Here is an 11,793-nt window from a genome sequence, read left to right on the forward strand (position 1 = left end):
GAGGAAAATGATCATTAAATAGCACTGCATCAGCTACAAAAGACGCTGGCCCACGGGGCATCCGCCCTGTATGCCAGATGGTCAGTCTAGTCCTGGCCAATACAGACCTCACAACCCTTGACCTAAGGTTGCAGACATGCAAATACACATGTGCCCATGACCCATCTGTATAGATATATATATATATTTTTACATTATTTTATGTCTGAACTAACCCTTCACACCTTTGAAATGGATGGCGACTTCCATGTGACAAAGCTACCAAACGGAAATTAAAGTTTGTTTGAGGACAGGCAGGCAACATGGATGTGACAAGGCTTCATATGGGTCACATTAAGGCTACAGACACAGCCTAAATCAAATCGTCTCATCTAGCTAAATTGGAGTTTGATTACAAAGATATCTGCGCACCAATTGGCTGCAAAATACCAGATGGTAACCAAGACAGGCTGAATGGACAACTGTCAACAAAGTTCCAAATGAATCCAAATGTTGATCATCCAAACCCCGACGTAATAAACTTCAATTACTCGCAACAATAATCTGTTCAGATAGAATTTTCTTAGAAAGCGCTCAAGGGCAATCCACTGTGCACTTTTCACCCTTTCAAATATCAAATAAGTGCAACCAGTCTGGTCAAAATTTAAGAAGCAGAGTTACATGTATATACATTAGTTTATTTTAGGACAGTAATTACATTTTCTACACCTCATTTGGTTAGTTCCAGACCAAACAAACATGTATTTGCATTAAGCAGCACTTTGTGGGCTGCAACGGAAAAACTTTTGGTGGAAAAAAAGAAAAGAAGAAGAAGCGGTTCAGAAAATAGATGGGATGGATGGAAGGATATTTGAATCACTTTGCATGTCAAAGGTCATATCAAATATAAAGGGATCATTTCATGTTTGAACACTGGAAAGGTCACATTTGAGTCAAGACAAAAAAAATAAAAGGAAGTGAACATGTGGACGCAGACACTTAATGGATGCTGCCAGCAGAACTGGAATGTCGAGTCAATATTTTGTGTTCGCCGCAATGGTTAGGTGAGCTGTTGACAGGTCTACGCAGAGCTGGACACAGCCAGTTTCTTCAAGTGGTCCATGAAGACCTGCAGGCTGACGTCGTCGGTAAGGATCGGCGCTCCCGTTTCCTGTAGTTGCACACCAAACAAAGATGATGAAAATAGTGATAAGCATGCAACCCCCTCCCACAACTCATTCAGACCATCCAATCTCGTTTATGACTCTAATCCCTGAATCACTTTAATGAACTAAGTGCATTTTGTCACTGAGATTAGTTTTTGCAAGTGCTCTTGACAATCTCAAACTCAGGCTGCAATTCTACTCTCCATTTAAGAGGTTAGGTAATCCATGATCCAAAGCACAGATATGCACAATTTTACAGTAATAACGTCAAAACGGTTACCTGTCCCCAGGCGTAGAGGTTGTTGTGGGTCTGGGAAGGGTTGACCTTTGAAAGCAGGAAGCGGGCCTGCGAACCTCCATGCTCTGTATCGACGTAGCGTGGCATGGGAAAACGCGTCTGTAGGATCTCCTGCGCGTCATCCAAAGGTGCCTGGAGCAGCTGTTTGAAATTTTCATACTCGGCCATTTCCTGGTATCCTGCTTTTCGCCACTGGGCTATGGTCTGGGGACAATAAGACAGCATCATTTCATTAACGCCACACAAACACCTGACAAATGCTTTCAAGCATCATCCGTATAATTAATGTGTCTTAAAATTTAAGCATTCATCTGCATACCTCGCCATGGTAGATAACAAGCTGGAAGAAGGTGTCCATCAGCAGGATTCGATCTGGAAGGATGCTGCTGCTGTCCAGGAGTACAGGCTGAGGGGGAGAACAACAACTCGTTGGATGTTTTTTTTGTTTTGTTTTTAATGATAACATTTACATGGAGCAATTCCAAGGATCGAGAGTGTAATATGTGTAAGGCTGACCTCTGGTGGGCCATGAAAGGAGTACGAGTACAGGATGGGCTGGATCATGATGAGCGACTGCGTCAGGTCCTGCCTGACAAAGTTGTGCCTGTAATAGGACGACTCATCTGGGCTGTTGTTGAACACCTGCAGGAAGGGCGATCGCCGCAGGTGGAACATAAACTGCAAGTGACAAACAAAACCTTGTTAAAACGTCATTTCTAAATTTAAGATTAGTGTCACGTTCATGGTCATGCAGCCGTTACACTTGTGGTGTTCTTCTTGTAATGTTAAGAAATCACAGTGAGCTTGTAGATGCGCGTAATGCACCTGAGGGTAGAGTGACAGCGACTCTGACAGCCTGAAGGATGTCGGATCATCTTTATTGAACTGACCAAACTTTTGGCACTGCAAAAACATGACAGCAGACATGTAAACATAAAAAAAACAAGCTTATTTCTAACAGATGAACAGTGCAGTGTTCTTTACGTTGCGCGGTCAGTCACTCACCAAGCGAATGAGCTGCCTGTCGAGCCAGCGCAAGACATCAGGCCCTTCCTCCGACTCTGCTCGGTAGACTCCCAAACGAGCCATGAGCACGGCGGCTGCTTCTTGATCGAATGATGACTCAATGTGCTGGATTTGGGACTGTGCATCGGCCCAGCTTGGGTGGGGACACAAATAACAATGCAGGAGAATGTGGGTGCAGTTGAATGCAGGTGTGGTGCAGGTTTGTCACACAAACATAATTATTTAAACAATATATTTTCTCAGAAACTATAATGATAGCATTGATTTTTTTTTGTCATTGATACAAAGATATTAGAGCATAATTCAGCTACATCCTTTTTCAGAGCAGCTAACTTAATTCTCATTACGTCAACATTCATCTGCTGACAGACTAGGAGAGTCTGTTGCATCCACCCAATGATTAAAAAAAAAAAAAAAAAAACTTCTTACTTCCTGGCAATGGTGGTGACACGTATCCTGCTCTGAGTGTTAGAGTGCTGGTACTGGGTTACAAACTGGACTGCCCCTCGGCCACCCTGCGGGACTGGTGCATTGTGCTGCGCACACAGAACATGCAAGACAAGTCAAACTAGAGCTCATTTTGTGTACTCTGCTCCATATTCTTCCCTTTAGAACAAGAAAGGACAATAACTATAACATAATATGTTATGTTCTGTTTACTCAGTCAAAACAACTTAACATTCCTAAGCTGGAGGCTGAAACAAAAATGTCTACCTGATTCACAACTTCAAAATAAAGGCCCAAAGTGGTGGACGGACTGAGACTGCACACTTTCCACTGGCTTGTGCCACCAATGCCCATCTCCTACACAAAACAATGGATTGTTAAGAATGACAACAAGCGCTCAAATGAACAGAACTAGAATACAATGACTTACATTCTCTGATACACAGGAGCCCTTTGAGCTGAGCGAGACGCAAGGTCCGATGGCCCCACAAACCTTCAGTTCTCGGGATGTCTGTGCAGACACAAAGACACATTTGTTGAGCTTGTAAAATACACGATCATGGAAATGTAGCCCCTGACCAAGACATTATTATGATTCACTTCAACATCGCTTTCACAAATTGAATAATTTGAGCACACATGACTTATTTACCTTGACCTCCATGATACCTCGAAAGGCCATTCGGAAGTCACCATTGTAGTCTTTGTTGAAAACTCTCTGGAAGGTTTGCTTGAACAACGAGGTATTGAAGGAGTCTCCCATCACTATGTGTCCCCTGAGAATAGAGCAGAGACCATTCTCATGTTTGATACTTTGAGGACAGGAGATCCCTACCCCTGATCTAAAAAAACGAGGTAGACTATTCCAGTCTGATGGAGCGCACGGTGACCAAATTCTTTCCTAATTCTTGGTGTAAGGAAAATCATTGTCAAGTCAAGCAAATTATCTTGATGAAGATATACTGTATATGTAACTGCTATAACAATTGTCCGCCATCAGTAAAGTATAAGGCTACTTTGAAATGAAGTGGGATGCTGATGTATCAACAATCAGCAATCCAGTAGATACGACTTCTAAATGTACAAGTTCATGAAATACTTTTTAACCCGTTTAAAATAAAGCATTTAGTTGTTTTTGTTTGCATGTTTAGAAAGCAGTTACATGGTTATAAAAAATACAATAAAATAAGAACTTCTTCTTAATCGTCTACGAATAAACATTTTATATTCAAATCATATACCTAGGTTTTGTTTTTGTTTTTTCCGTCCTCTCTTTCCATGGGGCATTGCAAGAATTGCTAAACATTGGCAACAATATTGGGAATACTTTTGTTAATGCGAAGTAAACGGGTATACACAGCAATATGTCTCTTTAAATAAAGTTATTTAAATAGACATATGGCTGCATCTGATGATTGGCAATCAGCCACAAAATACCTGATTGTGTAAAGCGTAATTTGAGTTACCGGTACACTATGTCTCAGCATTACTGTTATTTATTTAATCATCTTTATAAACTGTAACTACTTTTACCCAAGCTGTTGGGTGGGAGGGATGTGTTTGTGTCTTTTGTCGTTTGTTTTTTGAAGCATTTTGTGTTTCTTTTTAAGTATGGAAAGTGCTATAGAAATAAAGGTTTGTTTAATTGATGTGAATAAAATGGAAATGACAAGACAAAAAAAGTTCTCCTGTCGTTGACAATCATGCTTTAAAACATTATAAGAAAAGTTGAATATTTGACCATAATGAAGAATGAAATGTGTTAAATTGAGCTCAGCATTTTGAAGTAGATACCAAATGTAAAAATCAAAAGCCAAAATTTAATTTTTCAACCAAATTAAACTCAAAAAGTTTCTGAAATACCTTGCTAAAGAAGAAGAGATTACAAAAGGATGGCACTCCTGGAATTTTGCACAATGTTGCGTACGTAATAATTAAATAAACATTCCCACACCCACAAGTGTTTGGCTTCAGGTGCTGACGTACCCAGTGAGATTAGATAAACACTTCATTTCCAGGAGCCCAGTCTGGTCCAGAGCACAGGCGTAGATATCAATACTGTGGCCGTTTACAGCTGACCGGTTGGCTAAGGCTTCATAGTACTGCATGTTAAAAATAATATGAAAACAGTGAAAATAGTGTTTAGTCCAAAGGAGATTATCACTGAACACCATTAGCCATGTATTTGCTCACCTTTGCAGCCTTCTTCAAATGGCGAGCGTTATCTTTCTGGATGTCATGCCAGGAGCGGATGGGGGTTTTCAGCTCGTCTCCCACCACCATTCCGGGGCCCTGAGTGGGGGGCCCGCCGATGAACAGCATCACACGAGCACCCGTATTTGGGAATGTGCCCTATGAGATTGTTACAACTTAAGTTAAAGACTTAAGCACAATAATCACATTTAATTAAGCAGTAAATATAAGCAGTTCGCACTTATGCTGTACAACAGTAGATATTGTCAGATTTCTCCATGAAAGCAGACATCACGATTATATTTGGGTTATTTTCTGACATGTTACAAGCCTAAGCCAGTAACTGAATCATAATCAAATTGTATATTTTCTGCTCTATCAATTTCAAATGTCCTGTTTTTTTATACGATGCAGCACAATATATGCGCACATGTTTTCACGTTTGCCATTGGAATTGGCATGTTGAGGGAAGGGATTCTTGTCGATGCCAATGCGAATGAATGTCGAGGTCTTTCAAGAAACCAGTTTAAACTAAAACAGCCCCCAGGAATATGTGAAGATGCAGAAACATGCACTTCCATGTTTAATTCAGGTTACATCAGGATGAATAAAAGAACAACTCGTAGTATGGAACAACAATATTTGCTTTGCTGCCTCCTTAGTGAACATGCCCATGGACAAACAATTCAGTCTGAAGTCACTGACAAAACCTAATTTAATCTTATCAAGCCTCAATGCTCAGCTAAAGTAGAGTGGTTGGTTGCACTTGCATTACATAATCAAACAGATTAGAGGATAATGACGGTTAAGGGGAAAAGACAGAATGCAAACAGAACTGGCCTTTGAGCTAGATAATTACATGTACTGTTTCTACACAAGATAACGATTTTGCAGAGAGTGCATCACTGTGAACAGTGCCAACATGTGGAGGAATCACCACAAAAGGCTAAAGTTCAGGTTACATGGCTGACTAGTCCATAAAAATGACTGCTAATATAGTAATATCCAAATATTATCCAAATAATAAAAGAGTAAAAAAAACATTCGTGTGTTGCACATTAAATATGATCACAATCAGTTTCACCTTATATGACACTTTATCATCTGGTAAAGGTCTGTGCACTTGCTTATTCTGACTTGACAAAATGACGAGTCAACGACTGTCAATATTACCTTGTTATTTAGCATTTACGTAACACATTGACACGCAAACAAATACTTAAAAAAACAAACCTTTTCCAAATGTTTCTTGTCTCATTTTTATAATATATTTTAATACATTTGGTATGCCCTGTAAATGTATCATGAAGCTTTTATATTTTATAATGGGTTAATTTCTTATTTATCATTGATATGATATTCAAATTGTAGCTCATTTGTGGTGTAATTAGTGTGTTATACCTCCAGTAGACCAACAGCAACAGACAGCGCAACACCAGTAGATCGGAGAGGCCTTTTACCCTGAGGAACAGGCCAGGGGTCTCTCTGAAGCTCCCCCAGTAAATCTGTCAGATTCATATCAACTTTGTGTGCAGGCTGAAGGAACCTGAATATGAAAGATTAGACATGACAATTTTTAAAAAAGCGTCACTTTTAGAAAAAGCTGCCATTCACTAACAAAAAGCAGCGCAGAAAGTGTTGCTACTTCTTCATACCTGCAAGTGGCCCCAGCATCTTGAGGTGCAGGAGGGCGTCCTGGCTGCCCTGACACAGAAGGTTTTGTCAAACCCAGCATCTCCTGAAAATAAAAGAAATACAAACACATAAATAAAAAAAAAGACATTTCACTGTTTGATATGTTTGGCATTTTTGGATTACTAAAGTATGAGTATCAGTGGCACGTGCAACTAATGATGGCATCACAATCTACTTCAAGTGCTGTGAGAGCTCCGGGCATGTTTACATTGACTTAAATTTCAAGGGAAACATACCTCATCAAAACAAAATCTAAGCGTGCAAACCGCTGTCATTTTGGTAAAGGCAGAATGGTTTCCTAAATCCATTTATCAGTTCCTATCTCAATTTTATGCTTGACAAAGGCCGGCAAGCTGCATTCTAGCATTGCATATTCTTGGGATTTCTAAGTTCATCAAAACACTTCGGTTATGAACATAGCGATTTCTAGCGTCTAGTTGTCCATTCCATGTATCAAGAGATCTGGTGCTGGAAACGCACTCTGCAGCGATGTCTTTGATGGTGCCGCTATCTTTAGGAATCCAACCGGAAACGCCTCAGAGGCTTACCAAAAAAAGGACACAAACTGCTGCAATTTAATTGGCTGCTGCATCACTGATGAAACTGAAATGATGAATCATGACAAGACGTAACCAATGCACGGCGCCATCTTGGCTTAGCTGAACAAAATGGAGACGAACCAAACCAAAACTTCGACCTTTTGACCAGTCCCCCTTTTAATAAAGCGAACATCCTAATACATCACCTTCTTACTTCACCCACCTGAATCTGTTTGGAGGTGAGATCCTTGGTGCCCCTGAACACGTAGCTCTTGGAGATAAACTCACAACTGAGCTCATGAACCTGAACCATGCGTCCAAAAGTGATGAGGCCCACTAAAGCATTGGGGGGCAGAAGACTGAGGGACATCTGAAGAGACTCCTTCAAAGCCTGAAGGTCCTCTTCCTCCAGGCATGTGTCGACGACATAGAGGAAAATCAGTGGAGCTGGGGGTGCACGCTGTGAAGTGACAAAAATTGTGTTAGATTCAGTGTTGTTTTACTGTATGTGGTATGCTAATGTGCAAAATAGCATTTCCATGGTAAACACTGTACTATCCTTAGGTCCATGCCTGAGGTCAGAGTGCAAACATGCGTTGTTGTATGTACCTGTACTATGTACTCAATGGTGGAAAACTGGGGCATGAGTTCAGCTGGTTGGTTCACGTCTGATATTCCCGCATAAGAGGGAGGGAACTGCAAATGTACAGAGGTGTACATCAACAAAACTAGTAAGATTAAGCTACTTATTCTTAAAAACATCCTGTGATTAGCAGTACTGTACTTACTGGGTTTCTCTGGAAGCAGAAGTTACAGGCCCAAATCTTTGCTCTGAAGTCCACTTGACTGTAAAAACAAACATGTTTGCATCCACAGTAAATAAAGGTGGCACAAAGTCCTACAATTTATTTGGTTAATTTGGATGTTGGCCCTCATTGCAGTGAGTTCATGACGAATAAATACATAAACAAATACATATAAACAAGTAACTATGTATAAACTAGATGTCTTATCTGCTGTGCCCCAGAGAACGTATTGTACCTAAAACATCATGCTTACTAACAAAAGCAATAATTAAAAAACAGCAACCATGAACAAGTTCAGCATACCACAATTACACTCCAAAATGCAATACTCCACCCATTCTCACCACCATGCATCATTTGTTTCAGTTGTAATACTTGACAGGGGTTAAAAAGCTGACAGAGTGTGTTATGACCATTTGTAAATGAATAATGCACCTTAAAGTTTAGCGTATGGAAGCGCTGAAGTCGAATTCTAAGTGCGCAATTCTGAATCAACGAAAATGTACGAAGAATCTAGACTTTCAAATCTAGACTTTCACTGGGTGCGTATTTTCTAGTGACGGCCAAATGAAGCTTTTGTGAAGCATTGAATGAATTGCTTCGAAAATGGGTTCAGTTCTTGAAGATTCAGTGATAATGCCCTTTCCTGGTGCAAAGCAAGACTGCACTAGATTTTAAACATATCTGCTTGGAAGTCTATGATGCGCACGAACGCACCTACTAAACTCCATGTAAAATAAAAATACAATCAGAATACTTTTTTGTAAATAAACACTGATGAACGGGTGTGTATTGTGTTAGTGATTGATTAGATAGTTCTGGGGAATTATGTCATAGGTTGGGTGTGCCTCTGTAACTCTGGCAAATGATGCTACGTACATGAAAATATTTGACCTTTGAAATACATGAGACGAGTGAGGATAAACGGTTCAGAAAATAGATGGGTGAATTAGGGTATATAAATAAATGCAAAAAACAACAACAACACAAACCCACCCATCCATTTAATCACTTATTCCTCACAAGCGTTACGGAGCTGCTATAGCCCATCCCAGCTAGCTTTGGGCAGTAGGCGGGGTGCACCCTGAACTGGTTGCTATCCAATCCAGGGAACACACAAACAAACAACCATTCACACCCACAATCACACCTAGGGACATTTTAGATTAGAGTGTTCAATTAACCTGCTAATTTATGTCTTTGGAATGTGGGAGGAACCCAGACTATATACGTAAATAAATGTAATTAAAGGGAACAGAAAAAAAACCCACACCCAAATGGGGTAGTATCGATACCAGGACCCGATCTGAGCCAGCCAGAACTGTTAGCTCTACTGTCAAACGACACCACATTATCATCTGATTAGACCACAGACCAGTTTGGTGGTTGATTCAGGTAATGAAGCAGTTGCTGGTTCATATATCATATGTCACGTGAGTTGAAGCAAGCTTCAAACCAGTACTTCATTGGAAATCTACGTCAGTGCTTTGAAGCTTCAGTGTCACACTTAACTGTCATTAATCACCAAACTATTTTAATTAGATTTATGAGGCTTTTTTGAACACTCAAATAATGAACTGCTGTCATGCATTATGTCAATTTACCACTCAACATATCTCTGGAAAGCGGGATGTGCTTTTTCTTCATTTTGTGACACTTCTTCCAAATGAAGAATCAACAAGCAGAGTAACAGATGGACATAATATAAAGTACACCTGATTTAACATTAAAGAAACTAACTCACATTCAAAGCGGTATGGGAAACTTATTAGTCTCGTAAGACACTTAAAAAAAAAAAGTTAGCAGGTGTAACTCACCACAGTGGGTTGAGCACTGCCTTGCAGTTAGCTCGGCTGCACAAGACAGGCTCATATTGGACCGGAGGCAGGTCAGGCCTCTCCTTGAGCGGTGTGAAGAGGCACGAGACTGGCACAACAAGCCTGGTCGCTTCCAGTCGGCTGGAGGGCCAAAGGTTCCAACTGAATCTCACCCCATCCCTGTCCTCATTCTGTTGGATGAATTCCTGGAAGGTGGCCATCAGCAAGCTTCAGGAGAGAAAAAGGCCAACAAATGACAAGTCACGCACATACAAAATGTTCTTCTGGTTTTATCCAGTCCTAAATCAACAGTAAGAGTGTTTGAATTACATTTCAATGTTTATTGGGAAAACATGACGCACAAACGCATCTCAGAGAAACTTGATCAGCGAGTTATAATGAGTGTGTCAGACTTTTAGTAACGTTTTACTCCACCTTTGCTTGTATGTGTGAGTGGAATATTATTTAATACGCGCCTTTTGCAAACAAATGACTATGTTTCTGTTGTAGCCAAAATGAGGAGTGGAAAAAATAAAATAAAATTACCTATCTGTTGCCTCAACAGTCAACGGTATTCTATGCAGTCCGGCAGTATGGTTTTGTTTCTTTTTAATCTAAATTGCATGTAATTTTTAAATAGTAATGAAACTAAGTTGTTCCTGCATTGTGGCCAGGGCCCCCTTGAAAAAGAGTTTTTTAATCTCAAGGGGACATTACTGGTTAAATAAAGTTTTTTTTTTTAAAAAAATGAAGAATTTGAAGAAACCCATGTGCTTGCTTAAAAATGACTTAACTGTCAAAATGACATTGTCCTCACAACATGAATTCATTGCAGAATCTACACTGACAATGGACATTTTCAAGATGTTTTAAATAATAAGATATAAAATATCGATAGTAACACTTGACCTATAATTAGACAACAGTGTTGAATTTAGTCATTGAAAACGCCGTCTGAAAAGATAAAAAAATAACCTCAACGGTCAGAGTGTGTACTACAAGTTCATAAACGTAAAGAGTATACAACTTCTTTCGGGGGAGAAGCCTTGACACGCACAAAAATACTGTACAAGGAAATACTACCTGTTCTGTAGCAAGGTAACAGCCATTAGCCATAAAAGAGCAAAGGGTATTTATTTCCCCAAAATGCAGTAAGTAATGTACTGTACCGTACATACGAGGCCACGTACCTAGACTAGAAGTCAACATCAGCGTCACCAACAGTTTATTAGACCCATCGCTTAATCAAACACAAAAGGTAACACGACAACAAAAGTCAAATCAGTAGCGGTATAAAACAAAATGTTTTATAACACATGTTAACTAAATGGGTAGCCCGGATTGCTACATAGCTAACGACATGTTAGCATTAATCCACATTCTGACAATTCCTCTTAACTGCTATACGTTGTCTCGCCGGAAAAAAAAACCCACATACATATGCTTACCTTTAAAGTCAAAGTGTTGTCCGTATCAAGGGTTCGGCGTTAATTTTATTAAAACAAATACAACATTTGGAGCGAAAAAATGGTACACAAGCAACAGGACAGAGACGACTGCGGGTATTCACTCGCTATCAGCCGGCTTGTGCTCGCTGTAAAGTGACGTGTTACTCCAAGTATCCACCGTTTGGATTGGTTCTGATAATAATGACGTCAAAAAGGGCGTGCCCGCACGCATTCGGAACAGGAAGTTTCCGTCACGCAACGCTTTTTTTAAATTTAATTAACCAGATTCAAAAGAACAAGTATACAAAGAATTCCGTCAGGTAATCATCTCTGAATCAGGATTACCTTAATATTATACCTTGTGCATTTTATACCATTT

At 39.9% G+C, this 11,793-nt stretch overlaps 1 protein-coding gene across 1 annotated transcript; it reads right to left on the reverse strand.

Annotated features, from left to right (window-relative positions):
* Positions 1–656: 656 nt before the first annotated feature.
* On the reverse strand, positions 657–11,578 carry sec23b (SEC23 homolog B, coat complex II component). Its single transcript, XM_077570556.1, has 19 exons — positions 11,415–11,578; positions 9,967–10,194; positions 8,132–8,189; positions 7,953–8,039; positions 7,567–7,803; positions 6,765–6,847; positions 6,511–6,655; positions 5,110–5,268; positions 4,903–5,018; positions 3,569–3,692; positions 3,347–3,427; positions 3,184–3,273; positions 2,899–3,005; positions 2,449–2,602; positions 2,269–2,346; positions 1,960–2,121; positions 1,763–1,849; positions 1,426–1,647; positions 657–1,150 (listed from the first exon to the last, which is right to left on the reverse strand). The coding sequence occupies exons 2-19, from the start codon at positions 10,185–10,187 to the stop codon at positions 1,061–1,063; spliced, it is 2,301 nt and encodes a 766-aa protein (XP_077426682.1). The 5' UTR covers positions 10,188–10,194; positions 11,415–11,578; the 3' UTR covers positions 657–1,060.
* Positions 11,579–11,793: the final 215 nt, after the last annotated feature.

Source organism: Vanacampus margaritifer, chromosome 7 (assembly GCF_051991255.1).
Source record: "Vanacampus margaritifer isolate UIUO_Vmar chromosome 7, RoL_Vmar_1.0, whole genome shotgun sequence".
Classification (NCBI taxonomy): domain Eukaryota; kingdom Metazoa; phylum Chordata; class Actinopteri; order Syngnathiformes; family Syngnathidae; genus Vanacampus; species Vanacampus margaritifer.